This window comes from Pseudorca crassidens, chromosome 1 (genome assembly GCF_039906515.1).
Source record: "Pseudorca crassidens isolate mPseCra1 chromosome 1, mPseCra1.hap1, whole genome shotgun sequence".
NCBI classification, from domain to species: domain Eukaryota; kingdom Metazoa; phylum Chordata; class Mammalia; order Artiodactyla; family Delphinidae; genus Pseudorca; species Pseudorca crassidens.
Window position 1 is genome coordinate 37,877,124 of NC_090296.1, and position 27,829 is coordinate 37,904,952.

General features: G+C 39.3%; 1 protein-coding gene across 3 annotated transcripts in view; it reads left to right on the forward strand.

Moving 5' to 3' along the window:
- The first annotated feature begins 467 nt into the window (after window positions 1-467).
- The window catches only part of ESR2 (estrogen receptor 2), a 71,009-nt gene continuing 43,647 nt past the window's right edge, over window positions 468-27,829 (forward strand). For 2 of the 3 annotated variants that reach the window (XM_067733757.1, XM_067733767.1), the window contains exons 1-3: window positions 13,466-13,836; window positions 15,689-15,861; window positions 23,160-23,276. In XM_067733757.1, coding sequence (XP_067589858.1) covers window positions 13,466-13,836; window positions 15,689-15,861; window positions 23,160-23,276 — 661 coding nt within the window. Of the gene's footprint in view, window positions 983-1,192; window positions 1,446-13,392; window positions 13,837-15,688; window positions 15,862-23,159; window positions 23,277-27,829 lie in introns of those variants that run through there. The other variant, XM_067733749.1, reaches the window with a different exon arrangement.

Here is a 27,829-nt window from a genome sequence, read left to right on the forward strand (position 1 = left end):
CTCTGCTACCTGTGGACCTGTGGACTTCACTCTTACAAACCCAGAGCACACTAGCGTCCCTCTAGGCTATTTTGGTTAAACCCCAACACTTAACGCTGTAAAAGTTTCCCTCCATATGCCCCTTTGGTCCTGCATCAGAGATCTGGAGTCACAACCGCATCGAGAACCGTAGTTTGATGATTAATTAGGCACAAATGTGGCACTAGGGTCTCACAATGCCCTGTGGGACATCTGCTACGTTCTTTTCGATTTTTGCCATCAAGATGCAAGTTGCTTCTTAGTGACTATCAAATAGTCTTATTAGTCCTCACTCTGGGCACCACTGCCGGGTGGGGTGGGTGAGGAGAGCTTAGGTACCGTGCAGACCTGGGGAACAGAAGCTGCCACGAGGGGGCGCTCGCCTGCGGAGAGAGTTTGACGGAGGCGGAGCCAGGGAAGAGGGGCGTCTCCGCAGAGAAGCACGGAACCACCTCCCCTCCCTCGTCCTTCACCCACGCGCTTCCTTGCAGTAGGTGAGTTTGAGGAGGTTCCTGGGATCTTTGCTCTAGGGCGAAAGGCCTTCCCCGCCAGCCCTTGAAAGATGAGAACCCACACCTTCCACCTCCCGACCCTGCCGCGTGGCTTTGCCTCTCCCGGGGCTCGAGGCTGCCCTTGCCGCTGGGAATCGATTGGGCAAATAGTTTCACCTCTAGATGCTTAGTCAGAGTTCTGTATTTAATGACGCCAAAGCATCCAGCTCCTCTCAGACTCACGTGGCTCAGGGTCTGGGGAGCCGACCCTCAAAGCGTGGCCCCCAACCCGGCAGCATCATTTTCAGCATCACCCCGGACCTGGTTAGGAATGCACATTCTCAGGCCCCGCCCCAGACCTCCCAAATCCAAGACCGGGGGAGGGGCGCCGTCTGTGCTTTGCTGCTCCTGCGGGTGACTGGGAGGCTCTCGACGGTGACAGCCCCTACCCTGGGGCTTCCTACGTTGCTCAGGTGAGTATGGATCGCGAGGCGGGTAGTCCGGCTCCTCCAGAGATCTCCCGGCCACTGGCTAGGTGGTCACGTGGGCTCTGGGCTTCTTTCCCCCCTCCCCCTCCCGCCCCTCGCGTCTTTAAAAGGAAGGAGCGGCTCCTCGTTAGTGATCTTTGCAGTGTCTCCGGCTACTGGACCTTCTGACACCCACTCCCTCGCCCCTGCTGCTAGGCCGCCGGGAGAGCGGAGGCTGCGACAGACGCCTCTGGAAACTTGCAGGGCAGAGAAGAGGCGGCGGGAGCCGGACCAGAGCGGGACCGTCCAGGGCTGCGACTGGCATCCGGTGCTGCGTTTGGGATCTGGGCTGCGCGAGGTGCGCTCACTCTCCGCAGCTGGTGCCGCAGCCGGGTGCGGGGAACAGAACTAGTCCGGGAAAAGCACGTGCCGCGTTTCAGTGATTGCTAGGCGGGTGTGTACAAGTAGGGTAAGTGCCCCTTAGGTCAAGGTGCGATTTGTCTGATTTAATGTTTGAAATCCAGCGATGGGAAAATAGTAATATTGAGAACAATAAAAGCCACCCCCCAACCCCCCCGCCAAATCCACCAGTCTGGAAAACTACTGGAAACAGAAATTTCATGTTTTGACTAAATATTTTCACTCAAGACGCTGGCAAGTTAACTAATTGGTTTGTGCCTGTAAGCTCCGGGTTGACTGTGCTAATATACATGTTTTTTAAAAGGCAAAACTCCTGTATTTTCTACGGATTTCCCAACCGTGGATGAAACGGTGACGGTAGGAAAGTTGACCAGGGCACTTCATGCTTGAGTTTTGTGGGCCTGGGAAGATGTACATGTATCAGGCAGGTGACTAGTATTTTTAAATGTATTAACTGGCAAACCTTAATCATATCAGAAAGCGGAGTTACTTCTTTCCTGGGCGGATTGAGTAAGATTGAGATCATCTGGGCTTGTTTTATTTGCTGACGAGGAACCCCAGCCGCTGTTCTCTTAACCTGTTGTTTTCCCGTTCCTGCCTAATTAATACTGGATATAGAATTAAGTCGAGGGAATCTGTATATATATATATATATATATATATATATATATATTTGTGTGTGTGTGAAAAGCAAAACTTTGGATTCGGGTGAATTTCTATTTAGGAAAATAAGATTGACTCAATTTTACTAGCTTTTTAAAAAGCAACTTTGTGCTTTGGTGTGGTACACAACACTTTTGAGGAAGGATTTTGTTTAGTTAGATTTCTAGTATTTACATGGGCATTCCATTAGGAATTTTTATTTTTGTTCTAAGTTTCTAAACTCACAGTGGCTGTTTTTCTTTGTGTGTGGAGAAGGATGTTTGTTATTTAAAAAGTGAACATGTGGAAAGAAAGATTTGTGCTGTGAGTATTGTAAAAAGTAAATGTACTGTGACTATGAAAAGAACATTGCACACTTATTCTTTGGCTCTTTTTTTTTCTGCAGAAAATCTGTTTTTGCATACATTCTAGAAGAGGGGGAAATGTTAGGATCTGTTTATCAGCAGGTGTTAAAGCATAAACCTTAGGATTCCATTTTATGTTCAAGCATTTTTTTTCAGTTGAATTACTGAAACATTATTTCAGAAGTCACCAGTCTCCTGTAACATTTAAGTCCTATAAGTCTCTGAAGTCGATTAAAAACACATTTAGGACATCTTTCGTAGTGGTTCTGAGGGATGTGAATGAATCTAATCATCATTTACATTTCTCAGTTTATTTATAATATGGAATAGGTAAGATTTAGTAGTAAATTCAACCCTTAAAAATATAATTAGCATTTAATAGATATTGATATGTCCATTTAAAAAAATATTACATGTAGTTTTCTATATATGTGATCCAACAGGTAATGATTCAAAATACATCTTGTAATAATGTTAATTCATGTTTTGAATCATTTTATAATATCTATAAATAATAAAATAATATAGAATGCTGAAGGCTGAACTTGAACCATTTACTGGTAAGTTTTTTGATAATTATGTCTAGAGCCCTTGAGAAATGTATACTTGAATTTAGGCTTCATCATTCAGTGCCTAGCACACTGTTTTAGACATAATAACATTTTTGAAAAGTCAAGCTTATTGCAGTATAATTTACATAGGGTAAAATCTAGCCTCTTTAGGTGTATCGCTCTGAATTCTGACAGTTGCACACAGCGGTATACTCAGTCACCTCCATGATCAAGACATGGAACAGTTCCATCACCCCCAGAAGTCCCCTTTGTAGTCAGCCCTCTCCATGCAACCCCAACCCCTGGAAATCACTGTTTGTTGATTATATAGTTTTGCTCTTCAGTATATTCTTACTTAGAAATAATTGTCTTCCTTCCCTTTTCTCAAAAGAAAACCTCAGTTCCCTTCCTTTTTTGGGATCAGCCAGGTTCTGGTATTTTTGTTTTAATCCTATACACTTTGGGGTAAATTGAAGAAAAGACAAAACTATTTTGTATATGGGAAACCAGAGGCCTGGAATACGTGTTAGATTCATATTGGGCTAATAGGTTTAATTTTTAGCAAATTTGGGTCCCATTGTGGTATAAGCCTTTGGTTACAGTTTGCATCATTAGTTATCCCAAACTGAAATACAAGGGCATTAAAAAAAATATTTGTTATTTATGTAATATTAGTAGAATATGTGGTTCCTTTATAATCTTTGCATTTAAGAGATACTTTTATTATATGTGAGATTAAGAAAGCTACCTGAGGGCTTCCCAGATGGCGCAGTGGTTGGGAGTCCACCTGCCGATGCAGGGGACGCGGGCTCATGCCCCAGTCCGGGAGGATCCCACGTGCTGCGGGGCGGCTGGGCCCGTGAGCCATGGCCGCTGAGCCTGCGCATCCGGAGCCTGTACTCCGCAACGGGAGGGGCCCACAGCAGTGAGAGGCCCGCGTACCGGGAAAAAAAAAAAAGAAAAAAAAGAAAGCTACTTGAAATTACATATTATCAAATAGTGAGAAGCCTAGGAACGATTAAAAATGACAACTTGTAGACATTTAAAATGAAATACAGAGTGATTGTGGCTACTTAAGTTAAAATACTCTCTTTAATAGGAGCTAAAGTCTGTGCCCAATTTATTTGTAGATGTCAGTTTTTTCATTCCTGTGCCCATGTTTTGAAATCTAGGTTTTCCTGTAGGACATAGATGTAAACTCTTTTATAAACCAGTATTTTTTTTACTGTTTAATACATTATTCAATTCAGTAAACACTTAGGTGCCTGTTATTGCTAGGCACTCCTAATGTGTCAGACTGATGTCGTTTGCCGTTTTCCTTTGTGCTATGAAAAACAAGAGCCTGTCTTTTAAATACATACACAACGTACCTTTCAGAGAACTGCAGTGGCAGTAACTAGGATATGCAGAGTGGCAAGTTTATGAGGCACCAGCAAACTGGATAGTTGGCATTTCCAACAGGAACGGTTACAGCTCTTGATAATAATTAAGGGCTTTACGAAGGGAATCTTTGTGCAGGTGTACTTGAGAGAGGAGAGAAGAATGAAGGTCACCTGGAAAGACAAATTACTGGACTCCTATATATTTCCTCAAAGCAGGACTGCAAAGTTTTGTTAGTGAATGTTTTGTGTTCACTGTCAAACCCCAGACTGGCAGGCAAGTTGAATGTATTCCGTTTAACTTCTGCATCGGTCATGTCCTTTTGAATCTCTTCACCCACAACTCTCCCTCACCCTCTCCCTCACCCTGCCCCAAATGAATATTTGAATATGCTTCTGTTTCCTAAAAGTGGAGTATTGTCACTGACTTGGTATTAGGAAGGAGCAGAGACCTGCTGATGAAAGAGAAGATTGATGGGCTTTCCCTCCACACTGCTGCCTTAGAGTGTGATAACCCTGGGGCTGAGGCTTTATCCTCTTCCCATATTCAAGCCCTCAAAATTCAATTTCCTAACCAGCTCAGTAGGCTATTAGGGGAGTTAGTTTTCTCATTTTGGAAACTACGTGTACATGTTCTTAAGAGTTGTATGTGAGTCAGTTATTACCGATCAGTTCCATGATGATTTTGGAGTGTTTTTTCTTTATTTCTAATTAATATTAAACTGATTGAGACTCTTAATATTTTTCTTAATATTTAAGGCTAGTGATTGGCAAATAGCCACTTATACACATCAAGGACGCTTGACACCTAAGACATATTTTTTATCTTTTCCATGAAATTCCTTCTATTGTCTGCTTTGTGAATGTGAATTTATGGCTTCTGAGGGGCACACAGGTGTGGGGTGTTCAAACTGAATGCTTGGGGAAGTGTGATGGGCAGGCTTGAGAATACAGCATAGGAGAATGTGGCATTTTGTGTTCCACACAGGCTACTAGCAGCTCAGCTTTTTGGACAGTGGTGGTGGATTGTCAAGAAGAAGTTAAGAGAGTAAAATTAGGAGGCAGAAATCTTCAGGGTGGCCATAAAGGTGTCTTAACCTAAATTGTCTGGAAATCCTGCCTAACACTCTAAGCATATTCAGTGGCATGCCGATAGACTGACTTCACCCTCTTGCATATGTAATGATACCTTTGCAGAATGCTTTCATGTACATCATTTCACTTCATCCTTAAACACTGTGAGAAAGGGGAACCCATATTAGGTCCCCGTTTCTCCTGAAGGAGATATAGGAACTCAGGGAGTTTACCTGAGTAAACTAAGATCACCTGGCCTTCAGGCAGAGTTGGGCCTGGGACCTGGAGTCCTACTCTGTCCACTGGGCAAGAATATACATAAAAACAGGCCTGGTGGTGACTGCCTTCTGATTTTTTTAAACTAGATTTGATTGGCACTTTGATAAAATCAGTCTACTCTTTCTAGAATGTCTTTCTGCCATTTCTAGGGCATGCCTTTTTCTTCTTCAAGGAAACACTGTCAATATTTGGAATTTTAAAAACTTTTTTTTTTTTTTTTTTTTTTTTTAGTTTAAGAGCCGTAACGTATTTCCCAGCCAGTACATTAGAACACTACATATAATCCCATGTGTACAAAAAGCTTTCCCACTGGACATAGATGTGACCCAAGAGGGCCCCACACAGGTGTGTGTGCTGGGGGAGTGTGAGAGAGACATCTTTGGGCAGAAGACAAGGGCTGTTCATCATGAAGGATACAGGCCAACTATTTTAGGCTGTGATGAGTAATTAAAGAAAATTGTCACACAAAGAAATGATTAATTCTTAGAATCAGGATGTCCGGGTACATGTTCTTTTGTTGGCCAGGTGAAATTCCATGCCTTCCAGGCCCAACAATTAAATTGTTTAGAGACTCTTTTTCCCTGTTATACCAGAGATTGTGGTCATAGAGGCAATGCTTGGGTGTTCAAACGAATGTGTGGGAAAATCTGTAGTACAGTGCTGGAGAAATATATTCTTCTTGGAATTCTTTCCTTCGATCAGTTTATATCACTGTTTTAGAGCAGAACTACTTAAATGACCACAGGTTGTTTATTCACTTTTCTAGACCTCCAGTGGAGCAGACTTTCCTTTTGTTACTTATTCTCTTGTCTCCCAGGTCTACTGCAGTGATTTAAGTTCATTACTCCTTGTTGTGTCTTTGCTTAAGAAGGAAAAACCCTTTGCATTGGCTACCAAGTTATTAGTTACCCAAGACTGCACTGACAAATAGTTGTCATGTGAATCTGGATAATTTAAAAGATACCCAACCAAAAAACAGTATATCCTCTTAATCACTGTCCAGCAACCAGTTCTCTCACATTAATTATCATGGTACTGGGGATGTGTGGAAATTCTAGAGAAGTTGGTATATATGTGTGAAATGCATATTTTCTAAGCAAAGTCACTGTGGTACCTGATTTATTGCCTGGATGAATCCTGGCATTTGCCATTTGGCAGTATATGTCTGACAGGTCATTTCAGCATTTCTAGGCCGAGAATGAACATTTCAGTTGTAGGTGAAAATGAGTGATGGGATTGATTCTCTGCTCCTGAGAGAGAGATGATCTTCATTTTAAATGGTGTTTTCCCTGTCCAGCTAGATAATGGGGAGTGCTATTTCAAGTTCACGAATTTCCATGCTACTATTCATTACTTTGTGTCCGTAGAAGCTTTACGTTTTTAAGAGGCCTAATGAAAGGAAAAGATAGTGGTGGTTTTCTGATAGTTTGGTGTATTGGCTTTTCTACTGATACTTAAGCCGAAACGCCAAATACATTTCTTTTGGGCAATGTAAAGTTGAGACAACATGAAATTCAGTAAAACCTTGATTGGTCAAAATGTTCAGAGAATGATTTTTTGTTTAAACAATTCAATTGATTTTTAAAAATTGATTATTAAGTTGAAGTCTCTTGTTCAAGTTCTTATTCTAAAATCCACTGCTTTCCTGCTTCTTAATTTCTTGAATATAATTTAATCTTCATTTGATGATTGAGAGTGTAGAGTTTATCCTTATGTAAGTTTACCTTGAGCAGTGCTCTGTATAAGAACGTTGGGATACTCACCGTGGTGATTACACTAACATTTGGATATGCTTTTTATTTATTAAATTGGGTAAGACATCTTGTTTTCTTTTTTATAAGTTCAAAAAAAATAAAAATACTATAAATCAACTATACTTCAATTAAAAAAAGAAATATAAAATTTATTACCTCCAGGTTACATTATGCATAAATACAATTTGTTATGCATGTTACCTTAAGTATTTTGTTCTCAGTTGTTACATACTGTTTAAGTTGTGCTGTTAAAGTACTTTAAATGTCTTTTGATTAAATATTTGGCTGCATAAGATATGCTCAGATCATTTAGCAAAAATAATGCACTAAAATCCAATCACCAAGGTACAATATTGAAAACATAAGCACAGTGAACAGGTGTATGTGTAGGTGGATTGAAATAGGAGAAGTGTTTTCAAGACAGATTGAGGGACAAAAGCCTCCTAATAATTCTGCCAGTTCTCGAGCTGACATCTAAAGGTTACTCATGACCTAATTACCAACTCCTGTATTCAACCACTTGCTCTAACTTCGATCATTTCCATGGTTCTGTAAATGTTTTCAAGCGTCTGTATTTAAAACCCTTCCTTGATAGACAAAATGTGGTGTATACATACAATGGAATATTATTTAGCCTTGAAAAGGAAAGAAATTCTGATACATGCAACAACATGGATAAGCCTTGAGGACATTATGCTAGATGAAATAAGCCAGTCACAAAAGAACAAATACTGTATGATTCTACTTATATGAGGTACTCAATAGTCAAGTCTGTAGAGACAGAAGTAGAATGGTGGTTGCCAGGAGCTGGGGGAGGGAGGAATGGGGGAACTGTTTTAAACAGGTGTAGAATCTTAGTTTTGCAAGATGAAAAGAGTTCTGGAGATTGGTTGCACTACAGTGAAAATGTATTTAGCACTACTGAACTGTACATGGTTAATATGGTAAACTTTATTATGTGTATTTTACTACAACTTTTTAAAAAAGTTTGGAAATTGCTAGTTAGCATTATATGCTTTATCCTGCATATTTTCTATTAGGAATCAGGGATTGTATATATTGATTGGGAATAAGTAGTTGAAATGTGGAATTCTGTCCTCATGATTAATAAATGCATATATATTTTTTAAACTTCCTTGATCTTATATTCGTTTCCAGCTACCATTCTATCTCCTGTCTCTTGTGGACAACCAATGTTGATTGGAAGTGGTAGCACCTTTGTATTCATTCCTTGTTATTTTACCTGGTCTGCCTGCCTCATTTACTGGGCATAGTGGCTCCCTGAAGGCAGAGTGCCTGTCTTGAAACTCCTTTAGATCCCCTGTCTCAGCTCAGTACCATGGCTACTGCAAGTGCTCCATCTTTGATTCATACTCTATACTGGATGAAATCATATATTTTCAACACATTTCTTCATATTCTTTTTTTACAACAAATATTTATTGCGTTGTAGTGGAAGGTGAATAAAATACAGTGTGTGCCTTCAGGAGCTTAAAATCTAACTGTACTTACTTCTTACTCTCCCACCCCACCTTTACCATTTCCAAAAAGGATTTGGTGTAGTTCTCTTCTGATAAGGAGGGTTAAATTTCTATGTAAGTTACTATAGGGGCGCTAGAGTGAAAAAAGTGATAAGGCATGAAACGCCAACCGCTTCACAATGCACTTTGCATATTTCTTATGAACATGGCAGGTTTTCTGTAGGAAAATATCAGGAGATTAGAGTGGAATGATGAGTTGGGACAACATAGTGGAATGCCTTGAATGTTAAAAGAGCATGACTTATTAAGAGGCTGGTGGGAAGCAGGGGGCTGCTCAGAGCTGGGTTTTTAAGAATGTTAATCTGGCTGCTCTGTGGCCCTGGAGAAAGAGCTAACTGGAGGCAAGGAGCAGTAAGGAGACTATTTAAGGTGCACAGATAAGAAGTAACAAGAGCTTGCTCCAAGGTTGGCGAAAGACATAACCATGGGGAAAGGCACCATGGAGAGAAAAACCCAATGTGCCTTGGTGATGAAAGGTAGCTGGATGAAGGGGAGAAGTCAGAGATAACTGTAATAGCCTTCGTCATTAACACAAATAGAAAATGAGTGGTTTGGGGGAGGAAAATGATGAATTTTGCCTTGGGTATTATATTAATTATCTAGTGCTCTGTAACAAATTGTCATAGAATTTAGCAGCTTAAGACAACAAACATTATCTCACACAGTTTCTGAGAGGAATCCAGAAGCAGCTTAGCTTAGATGTTGGCCAGGGCTACAGTCATCTGAAAACTCGACTGGGGCTGGAGGATCTGCTTCCAAAATCTCTCTTTCACTGTAGTTCCTTGCTGGCTGCTGGCAGGAGACCACCGTAGGGCTACTTGAGTGTCCTCACAATATGGCAGCTGGCTTTCCCCAGAGTGAGTGATCTAAGAGAGCAAGCCAGGAAGAGGCTGCAATGCCTTTTATAACCTAGTCATAGAAGTACATGCCATCCTTCTGCCATAATTTATTCATTAGAAGGGAGTCACTATATCTAGCCCATATTCAAGGGGGAGGTTAGGCACCACCTTTTGAAGGGAAGAGTATTGAAGAATTTATGGACATTTTTAAAAAACATCATAGATATATTGTGTTTTGAGGACAAATGGAATGAGCATTCCAAGGAAAATGTCAGGAGAAAGGAATTGGGAGCTTTAGAGGGCCAAGTTGCTTACATATGGAAGTAGGTGACAGCTGGAGCAGAAAATATTGAAGATGGAGAACTTCTCCAGGCTAGATTCTTAATGATCTCTCTCAAACAGTCTCATTATTAATGGTCATTGTTCCCTTCCCCAAATTATATTATTCCATATATTTTAACTTTTTAAAAACAGGTTTCCATTTTTAATTTCTTATTTTGTTTGTTTTCCTTCAAAGCTTCTTATCAGGAAAAATTTCAAAGTTATAGAAAAGTTGAAAGACTAATGTCCGTATGTTTACCATCTAGATTCAGTAATTGCTGACAATTTGACTTATTTGCTCTACCTATGTATCTATGTATGTATCTACCTATCTGTCTATCCATCTGAATATTCTTCTGAACTATTTATTAAGTGTCATTCTTTGGTAAAGAAGGGTTTTCCCTCTACGTTGGGATAAACTACAGGTTCTCTTCAAAAGGCAGAGTACAGGTTTAATTCTTTTCCCCTAATTGCTAATTTTCAGAGTGAGGAACTGATACAGTGGTAGCAGATGATTCTCTTTTTCTTTTCCTCTTTTTTTGAACATCACTATGGACTCATAATCCAAAGGGTAAAAAGCATATGTAATTTTGCTATTTATTGCCAAATACCCATGGAAGTTGTACCATTTTGCACTCTCACCAGCAATGTAGGAGCAAGTCCATGGTTTTTCCATAACCTTTCCAAGAGAGTCTGTTGTCAAACATTTGAATTTTTTGGGCTTCCCTGGTGGCGCAGTGGTTGAGAGTCCACCTGCAGATGCAGGGGACATGGGTTCGTGCCCTGGTCCGGGAAGATCCCACATCCTGCAGAGCGGCTGGGCCCGTGAGCCATGGCCGCTGAGCTTGCATGTCCGGAGCCTCTCCACAACGGGAGAGGCCACAACAGTGAGAGGCCCGCGTACCGCAAAAAAAAAAAAAAAAAAAAAAAAATTGAATTTTTGGCAAACATAAGTGAGAAATGGTATCTTGGTGCAGTTTAATTTGTATCTCTTTATTGAACAAGGTTGAACATATTTTTATGTGTTTTAAGAGCCATTTGCCTTCCTTTTCCTGTGTTCTGTTTGTGTTTTTTGCCTATTTTTCTAATGAATATTTGGGGGGTTTTTTCCATCTTAATTTAAGAGTTCTCGCTATATACCAGAGAAATTAGCCCTTTGTTTCTAATATAAGTTGGGAGTATTTTTTTTCCAATTTGTCATTACTCTTTTGACTTATGGTGTTTTTATGATATGCAGATGTTTACTTTCATGAGTTTATGTACTTTTATGTGCATTTTAAAATTGCATCTGGATTTTGAGTCATAGTTAAGAAGATTGTCCCCACACCCATGTTATAATGGGATTTATCTACATTTGCTTCTAGTACCTGTGCAGCCCCTGTTCCTCCCCCATTCCTGTCTTACCCCTTCTCCTATCCTCCTCCCTCTCCTTCCTCTTCCCAGTTCTCTCAACATTCGGGTCTTTAACATTTGGAGTTTATTCTGGCATACATTCTTTTTCCAATGATAATTCTGTTGTCCAATGTTTTCCTAGAGATTTGAGATACCACCTTTATCCTATGACAAATTTCCAAAAACTTTTGACTTTTTTAAAATATTTATTTATTATTATTTTTGCTCTGTCAGGTCTTAGTTGCGGCACGCGGGATCTTTCATTGTGGTGCACGGGCTTCTCTCTAGTTGTGTCGAGTGGGCTCCAGAGCGCACGGTCTCAGTAGTTGTGGCGCATGGGCTTTGTTGCCCCGCAGCATGTGGGATCTTACTTCCCCGACTAGCGATTGAACCTGCGTTCCCTTCATTGGAAGGCAGATCCTTAACCACTGGACCACCAGGGAAATCCCTTGAGTTTTTGAATTTGCTGTTTTAGGATTTTCTGTTCTATTGCATAGCAATCTGGGTCCAATCAGGAGATAGAAACTACACAGTAGGTTCAACAGGGGAAGTCTAATGTAAGAATTACCAACTATGATGAGAGATTAAGTATAAGATATAAGAAACTCTACATGGAGCTGAGGTAGACTACCCAAAGATGGACAAACTTGGGGGATTCAGACCTCCTTGGAAAAAAATGGTTTGGCCACTAATTAGCAGAAATGTTAACTGTGTAGCTGGACGAAAGTGGTCTGGAGTTGCAGGTGGGGAGCGGGTGATCAGCAGCTGGTGGTGTGGGCCCTGGGAGTCCAGGTGCCCGTGGGGGCAGAAGACCTTCAGAGTGTGCATGTGCTGGTGATGAAACTTGTACAAGGAACAACTTCTGTGTAACTCCTCAGGCCATAGTCTGAACAGGTGATTGCAGAAAGGTTCTCGCTGTGCCAGGGCTACAAGTTTGCAGTGGGACCTCATTCTGGACTTATGGCTGGCACAGGCTCCACTGGATGTTCTCACACCCACACTGCCAGCCTCTGCCCCTGCCAGAAATCACTGTGGCCTCTTCCTCCTGCAGTGTCCCTGCAGTGCCTCAACTGCGAAAGCTTAGCACTGGGCTCAGTTTAAATGCTTAAGGAATTCCATTGCTATAGAACATATACTGAAGGGTGTATTAGGTGAAAGGCAATAAATTGATCATTGTTACAGGTACATTGGCCTGTCTATTCCTTTTTTATTATTGGCTATTCATAGTGTGTTTGAAGATCTGTTATTGCTAGTCCTGCTCATTGATCTGCTCTTTCAGGGTTTTCCTGCTTATTTTTCTGTAAGAATTTAAAAAGGAACTTATCTAGTTCAAAAAAAAAAAAAAGAAAAAAGAAAAAAAGAAAACTGGTTGGCATGGCATTTTGATTTAATCCTGTGTTTTTTATTTTTAATTTTTATTTATTTATTTTTTGCCATGCCATGTGGCTTGTGGGATCTCAGTTCCTAGGGATTGAACCCAGGCCACAGCAGTGAATGTCCAGAATTCTAACCACTGGGCAACCATGGAACTCCCTGTGTTTTTTAAGTTTTAAAAGCACTTTATATTAAATTCTCATGGTAAAAAAATTATCATGGTTAACAACAAAAGCATTATGGAAGTGAATGAAGTAGAAAATGAGTTCCATGCCTTACCTTCCTACCCCTCTGAGGTTAATAATTTTGTGTATATTTTTCAGGATGTATTTCTAGGCCCATACAAGTGTGTGTGTGTGTGTGTGTGTGTGTGTGTGTGTGTGTGTGTGTGTGTGTGTGTGTGTGTGTTTAATAATAATATGTCAACCTTTTTAATAGTATGCTTGTATCTGTAACTTAGAAATGTCTTTTTTTTTTCTTCACAGCCATACCTGTCTATGATTCTTTGAGAACATTATAATGTCCCTTTGTGCCTCTTCTCACAAGGAGTTTTCCTAGATGTTACCTATTCAAGACATGGATATCAAAAACTCACCATCTAGCCTTAACTCTCCTGTCTCCTACAACTGCAGTCAATCCATCCTACCCCTGGAGCCAGGCCCTATATATATACCTTCCTCCTATGTAGAGAGCCACCATGAATATTCAGCCATGACATTCTATAGCCCTGCCGTGATGAATTACAGTATTCCCAATAACTCGGAAGGTGGGCCTGGTCGACAGACCACAAGCCCAAATGTATTGTGGCCAACTCCTGGGCACCTCTCTCCTTTAGCCATCCATTGCCAGTCGTCACTTCTGTATGCAGAACCTCAAAAGAGTCCTTGGTGTGAAACGAGATCATTAGAACACACCTTACCTGGGAACAGGTAAATCCAGTCTTCATTCTGAATTGTAGTTCATGGCCATTATTCAGATTGCTTTATGATTTAGTGAAAAGAAAGATATGTGTTATACAAGTTCTTCATTATTACATAGATCAAATAGAGCACCTAAAACATCTGATATTCTGAATTCTAGAATATCTAATCTGATATTCTAGTTCTTATTAAAAAGTTGAGCTTACAGATCTGTGTTTTGGGGGGAGAATTCACTATCATGACTACTGTCTTTAGAAACTAAAGAATTTAACTTAAATCACTTTCTTCTTGATGAAGTGATTTGGGTTTGAAAAAGAAATTTTTACTTTCAAGTTAGATCCTTCTTATCTTGCAGTGAAATCACAATTTAGTGTTCATGACAAATTGTGTCCAAGATAAAAGTAACTGTCGGTATTACAACTTAATGAAATACTAGACAGGTGAAGCCTGAAAAGACAGACAAACATAGGTACAAGCTTTTAAACAATGAACTAAAATAATAACTTTTTTTTTTTTTTTTTTTTTGCGGTACGTGGGCCTCTCACTGTTGTGGCCTCTCCCGTTGCGGAGCACAGGCTCCGGACGCGCAGGCTTAGCAGCCAAGGCTCACGGGCCCAGCCGCTCCGCAGCTTGTGGGATCTTCCTGGACCGGGGCACGAACCTGTGTCCCCTGCATCGGCAGGCGGACTCTCAACCACTGCGCCACCAGGGAAGCCCAATAATAACATTTTATAAAGATTGATAGGAAACTATTTAAATGTGGAACTTTTTAGTTGAACTTTCTTAAACTCTAAGGGCAAGGTAATAGAATGGGTTATTTCCATTCAATTTGTAATGTTTTTTTTTTTTGGCTTCTCTGCGTGGCTTGTGGGATCTTAGTTCCCCGACCAGGGATCAAACCCAGATCTTTTTAATGATAATTATGGCTACAGAGAGCAGAGGTAGTATAGGGAGAAGCATGAAGGGGAGATAAATTTCCAAAACAACCAAAGTACTAAGTTACAGCATATTTGATATTGAAATGTATTACTTTCAAATATCATAAAACTTTGAGAAAGCCGTATTACACAGTAATTTTATTTTTCTTCTTTAAAAAAATACTTCTTGTTTGTTGGTAAAAGAGAATATGAAAATTGTAGATAACTTTTTAAAAATAATGTTTTCTCATTCAATGTTTAAAGGAAGAAATATTTTGTTTCTGAGCACAAGTTCTAATCAGAGTTCTGCTAATATTTGGGTAAATTAAACCATAGTATAATTACCTTAATTTATAAATAATCGTACTTCTACTATTTCCTTTCCAAAAGAAACATGCGGTAGCAAAATTAGGAACTAACCAGGTGTTTTTGGTGCCTGTTGGTGCTCCCTTGTGGGCTTTCCCTTCCTCTGTGGAAGCCCTGGCCCTCACTCTACCCAGCATTGAACACCTTCCTCCAAAGCCTTCTCAAAGGACAGGTACATGTTCACGCTCTCCCCTTCTCTTCTCTCTTCTTCCTCTCTTCCCTTTTCTTCTCCCCACCGTTTCCACCCAGACTGGATCTGGTCACTTATTACACTCAAAGTTGTACACCCTGATGGCTACAGCTGGCCATCCATGGTTACTGGTGCTCATCAGCACTGCATGGATGGGCATAAACTTGCTTAACCACTTTCGGGCATCAGTCATCCCAACAGGGTGACTCTTCATAGATCTGATATCAGTAACAAAGGTTTTGCTTGATCAGATTTCTTGGAATATATTTATCACGAACCCTTGAGGGCAAAGAGATAAATTAGGCAATGTTCATGCTGTTTGTTTTTCTAGAAAGGCCCTGTTTTATCTTTAATGCTCTTTTACAATGAATGTTTTCTTTGCCCCTAGAGAGACATTGAAAAGGAAGGCTAGTGGAAGCAGTTGTGCCAGCCCTGTTACTAGTCCAAGTTCAAAGAGGGATGCCCACTTCTGTGCGGTCTGCAGCGATTATGCATCGGGATATCACTATGGAGTCTGGTCGTGTGAAGGATGTAAGGCCTTTTTTAAAAGAAGCATTCAAGGTACAAGAGTATTGTTAGCTGCTTCTTTAGTTTTCCACTTTTGCTTTTAAACAAGTTTTCAGATGACCTGGCAGAAATTTCACCTTTGGCCTGCTTTGTACACAGAGTACTTGATGAGCAGTTCAGAGGATCATGTGTGTTTGCGGGTGGGGTGGATTGTTTCAAGTGTAGAGTACTTTATCTTTCATTGCAGATCTCTACCCCAGAACCCAAATGGGTCTCACCCCATCATCACCCATCGCCATCTTCTTGGGAGAAGACGTCTACCTACAACCCTTGTGAAGATAAAGCTTGCCAAAAAAATGTGTGCTCATTAGGAACTGCAAAGATTGTTTCTTCCTTTGTCTTATGTTTAATATCTGGCATAAGTAACAGTCACGATGGTGGGCTGACTCCCGAGGAAGAGAGAATAAACAGGTTTTACGGAAATGATCAGAAGTCAGTAGTTCAACTCCAGTGGTCTCTGAGAATTTATCTAGAGGCATGTCTTGCCCTGAACTAGTGGAACCTCCTTCACAATCCCGTTTCCTGGTCTGAGTTTAGACTATTTCCCTACACTTCTCCAAATTTCTGCTGGGCTGGGTTTTTGTTTGTTTGTTTGTTTTAGTGGCCTTTTTAATCAGTCTCAAGCTGTGCACACCTGGTTTCAAGGCCAGTCAGCCCCTTACCACACATGTCCTTGCTGGCCCTAATTTGCTGAAGGCACTTTCCTGCTTACTCGTGCTCTTGGCTGTCTCTCTGCCCCTTAACCCCTCCCTTGCCAGCTACTCCCAGACAATGTCCTACGTTCCCATCTCAGAGCTCCCTTCCCTTTTCTGCCAAGGCCTCAGTGCCTTGTTCTTATCCGGTTAAGGAAAGCAACCTTAAAGCAATTCATAGTGTGCAAGTGGCAAACGGTAATTTACTGAGTTAATTCACCCAATGATAACTCTACAGTAAGAGAGCATTTTACCTCGAGCAGAGAAGCTGATGTAATCCAGAGGGAGGTGAGGGGTAGAATGTTGGTAGGTAAGGAATCACCTTCCTCTGAGTCCCCTGAAATTCACCCTTCATAGATGACCACCTGTTTATTCTGGACTCTCCACTTAGTAGCTCTGTGGCTTTACTTCCCAGCCTGTTTGCTCGTCTGTGTAATGGAGATACAGAGTTGTTCTAAAAAGGAAATGAGGTTGCTTATGTGAAAATATTTGGTCAGTTGTAAACAACCTGCAAATTCAAGTCATTCTAGTTTCTCTTTTAACTCTTCTGTTTTCAGTTTAGATATCAACGTCTTTTCTTTCTTCCTTGTATTTCTCTTCTAATCCTAATCTCATTTAAACCCTCCTCCTCCAAAATCTTCATAGTTAGGTGGATGAGGGCCCTCTGCCATTTCCAAACTTTTCTTAACTGAAAGGAAAAACAGCACAGACAAAGGAAGCTGATGTCTTCAAATATTATCAAAACATAAATCACGGTTGCTTAGTTTTGCTTTTGCATACACAGAGCTTTTCATTCTATGTTTAACATATTCAGTGCTTAAAATTTTTTGTTTATGATCATTGTACTAGTAGATTATAAGGCCAGGTCCAGTTTCCTGCGATATATGATAAGAACGATTCAGATTTTCTGAAATTCAGAACCAAACTCTTGATATGATGACAATTCTCTATCTTGTTGAGGTTCTAGAATTTTATCTCCTAAGGAAATTTTGACCCAAAACAACTAACTACATCCTTAAAAAAGAGAATTCTTATTTGCTGTTTGGGAAAAATCTCTGCATGGAGTATCTTTCATGATACTTCATGAACCCTGAGACTGTAGCTGAAAACAATAAAACGTAAGTTTCCTGTGCTTTCCCCATGTCATTCTTTCCTACTGCATCCGCAGAGGAACTACTGGGAAAGGGAAAAGGAGTGTCATATCCTAAAAGTGCAAATGGGAAAGAGTTAGTGCTCTTACAATTGCTTCATGCCTAAATGATTATTTCTTTGGACTCTTCATATTTTTGGTGCCCTCTGGTATAAATGCATTGCAATAACTGTAAGTGGCTACTCAATTTTTTTGGTATGTTGAATGAAATAAGAATCAAATATATTTTCATAAATTGTCAATTTTATCCACATTGTTTTATTGAATAAATCCATTTTCATTGTTTTTTTTGAATATAGGAGCTTAATTTTTTGTTTGAGATATAATTTACATACAGTAAAATTCCCCTATTTATTTTTATAGTTTTATGAATTTTGAAAATACATGTAGTCATGTAACCACCACCATAATTAAGACATGGAGCATTACTATAACTGCAAAATATTCCTTCATGCCCATTGTAGCCAATTTCACCCCAACCTTCCAGGCTCTGGTGACTCTTGATCTATTTTCTGTCCCTATAGTTTTGCCTTTTCTAGAATGTCATATAATTGAATCTTAAAGTATGTAACCATTTATGTATGGTTTCTTTCACTTATCATGTTGCTTTTAAGATATATCTGTGTTGTTGGATGCATTAGTAGTTCATTCCTTTTTGTTACTAATATTCCAGTAGGTGTGCCCCATTTTGTTTGTTTGTTCATTTGAGTTGTTTCTAGTTTTGTGCTATTTTAAGTAAAACTGCTATGAACATTTATGCATATCTCTCAGTGTAGATATCTTTTTGTTTCTTTTGGGTAAATATCTGTGAGTAAAATGGCTGGTTGTATGATAAGCTAATGTATGTTTAGCTTTATAAGAAACAAACTGTTTTCCAAAGTGGTCGAACCATTTTGTATTCTCAACAGCAATGTATAAGAGTTCCAGTTGATCCATGTCCTTATCCAAACTTGATATTGTCAGTCTTTTAAAGTTTAGCCATTCCATTTATATTGGTATGTAGTTCTATCTCACTGTGGTTTTATTTTGCATTTTCTGATTACTGACGATTTTGAGCACCTTTTCTTGTGTTCATTAATTTTTTTCTATGTATATGATATATATTAAGTTCTCTATATACTAGTGTTTAGTCTGACTGTTCTGTTGATCTATCTCTTCATTCTTGTATAAGTATCACATTATTTTAAGTATTATAGTTTTATAATGAATTTTAATACATGCCAGTATAAATTCCTCCTATATTAAAAATGTCCTGGCTATTTTCTCATGTTTATTTGTCCACAGGAACATTAAAATAATTTTATTAAGTGACCTCCCATCCTTAATGTTAAGAAAAGTGGATATTTTATTAAACCTAAGAATTATTTTGAAAGGAAGCTCTGTAATAGTCTTCACATCAGGAAACACGTTGACTCCATTTATTTAGGTCTTTTACATCTCTTATAAAATTTGGGGTTTTTTTTGATATGTATTTGGCCCATTTCTTCATGTTATTTCCATAAAGTTCATCCTTCTGGCTATTTATTTTATATCCACATATAATAGTAATAGATACTACCATACTCTACTATGCACTTTCATTTTGGTATTTATAATGACCTTTTATCATTGTCATTTGAAAGTTAAAATCCATTTGACTGCTGCTCATGAATCTTCAGCTCTTTATTTCTTAAGACATTATAGGCTAAGCTTTAAATGGGAAGCTGTAGCAGCCCATAGGTTGTGTAAAAGATTCTTACCTTCAAGGCATATATTCCATTACTTGGGACTTATTTGGTCTTGAACTCAAGAAGGGTATCCTGAGGGAAGAAACAACAAGGTAGATGCTTGCTATTGAAGTATAAGAATGCCAGGGAGGGTATGGGTAATAATTGCTCTGTTTTTTTCTTTTTTTTAAAGAGCTACATTATTTTATTTTATTTAAAAAAATGTATTTATTTATTGGCTGCATTGGGTCTTTGTTGCTGTGTGCGGGCTTTCTCTAGTTGTGACAAGTGGGGGCTGCTCTTTGTTGTGGTGCGTGGGCTTCTCATTGCTGTGGCTTCTCTCTGTTGCGGATCACGGGGCTCTAGGCACACGGGCTTCAGCAGTTGTGGCACGCGGGCTCAGTAGTTGTGGTGCATGGGCTTAGTTGCTCCACGGCATGTGAGATCTTCCTAGATCGGGCCTCGAACCTGTGTTCCCTGCATTGGCAGGCAGATTCTAAACTGCTGCGCCACTAGGGAAGTCCTTAATTGCTCTGTTTTTAAAATAAGAAAACCGGGAGGCTGAGCTGATATTAAAGTCAGGTCTTCTGATTTCAAGTCCAGTGTTGTCTCTTTCCTCCATGCAGTTGGATATGAATGATAATACATATTCAGACAGTCTCAATAATTTTGCAGAGAACAAAGATAACCTTTTATGTTTTGTATTATAAAAAGCATATTTTCCTGTAAAGTTTTATATCTTAACTAAAAGAATTAGCTTCATATTTTGCCTTTAATTTTGCTTTGAACTTTTCTCTTAGTTCTGTTAGTGTGGAGTAGCAGACTGTTGCATGGAACAAGAAAGCCATTTTAATACATGGGGTGTTTGGTGCAGTTCAAAGAGGACTTTTTTCTTTTTGCCAGAAATGAAGTGAATTACCATGACCTTCTTGCATAAGACATTTTCTAGGCTATTTTATTGAGCATGTTCATATTATTGTGCTTTCGGATCCTTTTTTAAAAGTAAAATGATCTTTTACAGTAAACTCTGAGAGAAAAATAAAAGCCAACCTCTACTTGTCCCTTAAATGCTTATTGTTATGAACCTCCTTATAAAACCAATAAGGATGACATCATATATAGTTCTTAGAGGTTTTAGAAGATACTTAAAAGATTGCTTCTGCTATGGAAAGTGCTGTGGGATTACATTTATCTTCTAAGTATAAAGCATTATATTCTAAAGTACAATAGAAAGTTTCTGATTAGAAATATATTTTGGCTTTTAAAATTTATTTTTGTATATTATAAGTGAGGATATTTTTTTTTTTTTTTTTTTTTTGGGGGAGTCATTTATTTGTCTTTTACATGGAAACAGAAAACTGGGAGGGATAAGTGAGGATAAAAGCAATAACAAGGTAATTATCTGTTCCTTTAAATTTTTTTTATAGCACACCTTATATTACCACCTATTCTTGAGTGTGTATGGAACCTGTAAATATGAAGACAGAGTCGCTCCCTTGGTTAGGTTACATTTTATGGCAAATGGTGCTGGGATAGTCTCTTGTGATTAGTTTCTTGTGATTATGCTGTGATTATATAAGACTCCATCATAGCAGACTGTGGAGAGACTGGAAGTCAGAAAGATGTGCTTCTCCTGGCCTGGAAGGAAGCAAACATGTTGTGAGCTGCTTCTGGGCAAGGAACTGCAGGTGCCTCTAGGAGCTGAGAGCAGTGTCCAGCCTATAACTAGCAAGAAAATGGGAATCTCGGTCCTACAACTGCAAGGAATTGATTCTGTCAACAACTTAAATGAGCTTGAAAGAGGACCCTGAGCTTCAGATGAGACCACAGCCCAGTCAATACGTTGGTTGCAGCCTTGTTGGGACCCTGAGTAGAGTAAGCTGCGTCTGCACTCTTTATTTGCAGAAACTATGAGATAATAAATTTGTTTGATTTTAAGCTTTTAAGTTTGTAGAAATGTACTATGTGGCATGGAAAACTAAAACAATAATTTATCTGTATTTGCATATTTATTTGTATGTGTCTATATTTGTGTGAATTCGTTTATTGTTTGAGTAGCTAACAGAGCATTTCTAAAATGAGTCTCCAACTTACAGAAAATGTGCATATGCAATATAAAGAACGTTTTTTCCTGAAATCATGAGTTGCCAACATTTTTCCTGCAATCATGAGTTGCCAACATTATGCTCCGTCACCTCCGAACACTTAACATGTATTCCGGTAGAGCCACAAGGGTCAAATTGGGAAATTAGCATTGATACATTATTACCATCTAATGTTTAGACTTGTTCCAGTTTTCCCAGTTGTCCTAACAGTGCCCTCTACAGCAAAAGGATCCAGTTTAGAATCACACTTTGCATTTAGTTGTTAGGTCTTTAGCCTTTCTCTCTCTGTCCAGAACAGTTCCTCAGTTGTTCCTTGGTTTTCATGATCTTGACAATTTGGAATCTTATAGGCCAGTTATTTTGCAGGATGCTCCTCACTGTGGGTTTGTGTGATGATTCCTCATCATTAGATTCAGCGTACACATTATTGGCCGTTGCGGTGCGCGGGCTTCCCATTGCGGCTGCTTCTCTTGTTGCGGAGCATGGGCTCTGGGCACATGGGCTTCAGTAGTTGCGGCGCATGGGCTCAGTAGTTGTGGCGCGTGGGCTTAGTTGCCCTGCAGCATGTGGGATCTTCCCAGACTAGGGATCGAACCTGTGTCCCCTGCATTGGCAGGCAGATTCTTAACCACTGCTCCACCAGGGAAGTCCCAGTGCTGCTTTTTGAAATGGAAATTTTCTTGTTTCTTCTTTACATAAAAGAAGTACCATTGTCTTAGTCAGATATTGCTATACAACTCTATTTAGGCTGTAGATTACTACAGTGAGCATTATTTTTTTATTTATGGGTCTGTGAGTTGTTTAGGGTGGCTCTACTTCATAAGGCTTGGCTCTGGGCTTTGGGTTGAGTTCTGGTCTGCACCACACGTCTCCACATTCTCCTTGGACCAGTGGCTACCCTAGGCATTTTCTTCTCATGGGCACTCAAGAGGCCAAGCCAAACTTTTGGAGTATCACATCTACTTCCATACCATTGGCAAGTCCCACGGCCAAGCCCGACGTGAGTTGGTGAGGAGGTGTACTCTGCCTGCTGTAATACACTGTAATGTCACAGGCTGAGGGAGGGAGTGAAGAATTAAAAACGATAATTTAACCCACCACAACCATTATCAAGTGGCAGTTCTTTCTGTCCTTGTTTTGTTTGATGATTTCTATATTCTCTTACTGACCAGTGTAGTTCTCTTATTTAGCTATGAATTCCTATTAAAATATCATATTAAATACCACGGAGGAATGTATGTAAAAGAGTACAAGCAGTTGAATTTGGTGACCTGATACAAGTGTTACTCTCAAGGAGTCCTGTGACTTGGAGCAAATCAATTTCAGGTGACTGTCTCACTTTCCATGTCTAGAGGAGACTATTTCTAAATGTATCTCTTGAGAATTCTAAGAACATGCAGAGAATAACCTATTCAAAAGGGTAGGATATTGAAATATTCTTAGGTTTCCTTTACTCACGAACAAGGCACTGATGAGGCTGCACTTGGTTTTTATACCTGTACCTGTGGTTAAGAAGATGTCTCCTATCTCTCAGCTGGGTAGCGTTAGTTGTGTTGTTGACCAGGAAGAGATTTAGCCAAAATATTATAACAATAAACTTCCTTTTTTCTTGTTTTTGTTTGTTTTTGCTCTGCTGTAGGACATAATGATTATATTTGTCCAGCTACAAATCAGTGTACAATAGACAAGAACCGGCGTAAAAGCTGCCAGGCCTGCCGACTTCGGAAGTGCTATGAAGTCGGAATGGTGAAGTGTGGTGAGTGTTCCCTTCCCCTTCTGTGATATGTGGGACATGCTGAGAGCCATGTCAAACTGGGGACAGTTTGAGGACCTGGAGACATGTAGCCTGGATGAAAGGAGATTTAAAACATGGTAATTATCTTCAGGTGTGTGTATGCTGTCCCATTGCAGGGGTGTTGACTTATTCTCTAAAGCTGCAGAGGACAGAGCTGGGGTGAACAGGAGCAAGCTGTTAGAGGCAGATTTTGGCCCAATGTAGGGAAGAACTTTCTACAGTTCAAGTGGTCTGACCACAGAATAGGCTGCTGCATGAATTAGAGAACTCTAGCCACTGAGGTGCTCAGATGGGCTGGATGACCATCTGCCTGAGGCCTTGAAAAGTCTAAGGATGAAGTTCAGGTAAATGTTCATGGTTAAAGCTCTGACAAGAAAGTTGACTATCTTGTGGGCTACTTGGGATGACTCGTGCCTATCCCTCCATTTAACTTTCTAGAAGTGGAAAAAATATGCATAGGAGTCAGAAACATGATAGACCTATGGGAAGCACATAGAGTATGGATTTTGTTCTAAGACAGTATGTGTGCATATATATGTGAACACACACATATATATACATGAAAAAACAGAAATGAGAACATTAGTATTAACAACTGACGACGATGCTTACACTGCACTCTCTCCACCTGGCTAACTTGATTCACTTGTTGTACATACTTGCTTGTTTATATACAGTCATATCAGCTCTGCCTGTACTTTTCTTATTCTTCTGCCAGCCAGTATTTTAGCAGTGGTTTGTTGTTATTTCTCTCTTTGTAACTATTTGAAAAATTAAAAAAAAAAAATCCTCTCTCTTTTCTCCCTGACAGTCTCTTAGTAGCTCTGCCCCTTGAACATTCTCTGTTCCCTCCCCTAGTTCAGAATTAGAGCAGAAGTTCTCTTAATTTAATCACAGTTCTCTGGCTTCCTAAAATCACTTGTGTTCTCCATTTCCTCTGTAAAATATCCTGCCAATGCCCATGACTTCCCAGTGGGTATTGGTTACTTTCATAAACGCCACTTCAGTTATATCCTTATCAGTAACCAATGGGCTTCTTCCCAACCTGTTTCTACTCATTGTAATTGTTAAATCATATAATTTAATTAAACTTTATGCAAACATATGAAATATGAGTAGGAAAAGATAGTTGTTCCTGTGAAAGCTTTGAATAAAACTGTAAAGGACTAATAGCTATTGGGTTAGGTATGGGTGAGATTGGGGCAAAACCATTTATACACCTATAAAGAGTCTGCATTCAGATTGCTTTAGGAGTGCCTAAGTTCTTGCTCTGTTTTAAAGAAGCTGAAACTGAAAATCCAGAGACAAGGTAACTTGTGATTAAATTGGCAGAGGTGCTTAAAGAGAAATCCTTGGCCCTCTGACCAAAGACTGCAAATAAATATATCATGTTTTAAGTAAAACGATATTTTAAATTGTATACTTAAAAAAAAAAGATTTCCAATTTAGCCTTAGGTTAGAAACGCTTTTAATGTACTAGAGTCTGTTAGTGGCTGTGGTTCTCCTGGTTTGGGACCAGGGCAGTAGCACATACACTCCAGCTGTAGGGGACAGTGTATGCGATGAGAAGAACAGCAGGACTGGACCGCCCCCACACACAGATGGAATCTCATTTTTTTTGTCTCATTACTTCTTGCTAGCGGTGACTATGCTTAAACGACCTAACCTTCCTGGCCCTCGGTTTCCTTATCTCTGAAACAGAGGTATCTGCTTCATTGAGTTTTGTGAGGAATAAAGACCTAACACAGTGCCTGGCGTTAAATTTTGCTTTTCCTTCCTTTCTCCCTTGTTGAAAGGCTCATATAAATTAGGAGTTTTGATACAATACAGTTTCAGAAAGCAGAGTTCAGAGATGTTCCTGAATTTTTCCTGGAAAAGGTCATTGAATTTGACCAAAAAGTCGCTGTATAGGGCTAAGAAAAAATGTTTCATTATCTTAGATTACAGAAGGAATGAGATGGATTGATGTGCAAACAGATGGATATTTTGACCCTTTACTGACCACAGGAAAAGAGGATTAGGAGTGAATTTTCTTAACTGTGCCTCCCTCCTTTCCCAGCCCTCTTCTCGTCTGCCCTCCTGAGAAAACCCTTGATCTAGATTCTTCCTTCTATCCAATCTTAGAGGATTAGGGATTCTCCCTGCATTCTGGATCCTCCTGCATAATTCCACTTCCCCGTTTTATTCAGAAATCCTGTCCCTTTTGTCATCACCTTTTTCTTCTGCATTTCCAATCCTTTCTGCTGAGGTATTAATATCGTTGTTTCAATGGTAGGAGGGTACCCACCCAGACTAGCTTCAGGGACAAGGCTTCATTATAAGAATACACTGAAATGCAAATAGGCAGGAAACCAACCTGAATAACTGTATACCTGATCTAGAACCCTGTGTTGGGACAATAGCTCGGCATCTTTCAGATGCCATCTCTTTATTCACCCGCTGTATAGACACTTGAAAGTAATTTGATAGGGAGGTGATATAAAATTGTTGTTAAAAGCACCAGCTCTGCATTCAGAACACTGATTGGTTTTAGATCCTGCTTCTGCTATTTTCTAGCTTTTCTACCTTGGGCAAGTTACTTGAGCTCTCTTGTGCCTGGATCCTCCCCTGTATGTTGGAGATAGTAATAGCACCTTTTCTCTAGGGTGGTTGTCAGGATGGGATAACCTATATACAGTAATACACAATGTCTGGCATACAGAAGCTTCCGGTAGATATTAGCTATCATGACCATCATTTACCATGGTTGTTGTTGTCATCGTCTTTTCGCTGGGGCACTTTCTAATATGGAGCACTCCTATTTGGTACTTTCTCATTAAGCTCACTCAGAGGCACACTGAGTGACTGCTTGGATTACGGTGTCAAAGCCATAACACTAGGAATGTCCTTGGTAGAAAAATGTGAGTTCTTTGTCAATGACTTTATTTTTTGACCTTCTCAATTTCATTTTATTCCAGTGTATACATTACAACTTGATTTACCAGTTAAAACTAGGAACTCTATCAATAGATTCTAGGGGCTTTATTTTATTGATCCCAACTTAGAATAGGGTCTAGTACATAGCACTTTGTTGGGGAAATTTGGTCAAATAAATTTGAATGTGTGGAATCAAAACCTTTTACTTTGTATGGAAATCTGTTTTGTAAACTCCTTATCCTCATATACTCCACAAAAGAGAAATGTGTGATCAGAAAGATACTTTCTTAACCATACATTTTGTCCCATTTTACCCTGGAGGTATAATCGACCTTTAATAATATAATTATAATATTATATATAATGTAAATAATAATAGCACTTTATCTGATTACTAATAAAATGAATTATATTTTAGGCTTTTAATTCTTTTCATGAAAATTTTGATTCAGTTATCCCTAGATGAATAGAGCCCTTTCTTCTACTGCAGTTAGCCAAGGATAAGGGAAATTCAGATAAATTTTCTTGGAAGCAAATAATTTAAATTTGCTCATACCTCCTAACATTTCTTTGTATAAATGTGGACAATTGAATTTCGTGAACAAACACAATGGTGGGAGTATAGAAACTAGGCATTCTGATTTTAACTTTTAGATTTTTTTTAGGGAAGATTCATATAAATGTTGTGCCCATGCTAACAACATCTTGACTTATGTCATTTTTTTTTTGTGGTACGCGGGCCTCTCACTGTTGTGGTCTCTCCCGTTGCGGAGCACAGGCTCCGGACGCGCAGGCTCAGCAGTCATGGCTCACGGGCCTAGCCGCTCTGTGGCATGTGGGATCTTCCCGGACCGGGGCACGAACCCGTGTCCCCTGCATCGGCAGGCGGACTCTCAACCACTGCGCCACCACAGGGAAGCCCGACTTATGTCTTTTTTAATTCCATCTTACATTTTTGTCTTTAACCAATGAATATTTAGAAATACTTTGTGCTCATAGGACTTTGGAAGTTATATTTTTGTTACTGATTTCTATTTTTATTGTGGTCAGAGAATATGATCTATATGATATCAGTTTTAGTTAAAGTTTTATTAATGACTTGTTATCTGATAATTTTTGCAAATTCCATGAGCTTTTATAGCTCAAGCTTCTTAATTGTGCAGTTCAAATGTTCTATATTCTTTTTCCCCATCTATTTTGTTAGTTTCTGAGAGAAATACAGTAAAACATCCCATTATATTGATATTAGTGTATTTGTCAATTTCTCTTTTTCTTTCAATCACTTTTTGGCATTTTGTTTGTAGGCTGTGTTTTCTTGTTGTTGTTTTGATGTATATGAGCTTAGAATTATTTACTTTCCTTTTATAATCTACTTATGAGACCTTAATAATGATTTTTGCCTTTAAGTTTATTTTGTCTGATATTGATAGTGACTCCAATTTATTTGGTTAATTTTTGCCATTGTATCGTCTTCTACCCCTTTACTTTCAGTTTTTCTGCATGTTAGATGTATTCCTTATAACCAGTCTATGTCTAGATTAAAAAATATGTCTGATCTCAGAGTTGCTTTTAATTGATTAATTTAGTCTGTTTATGTT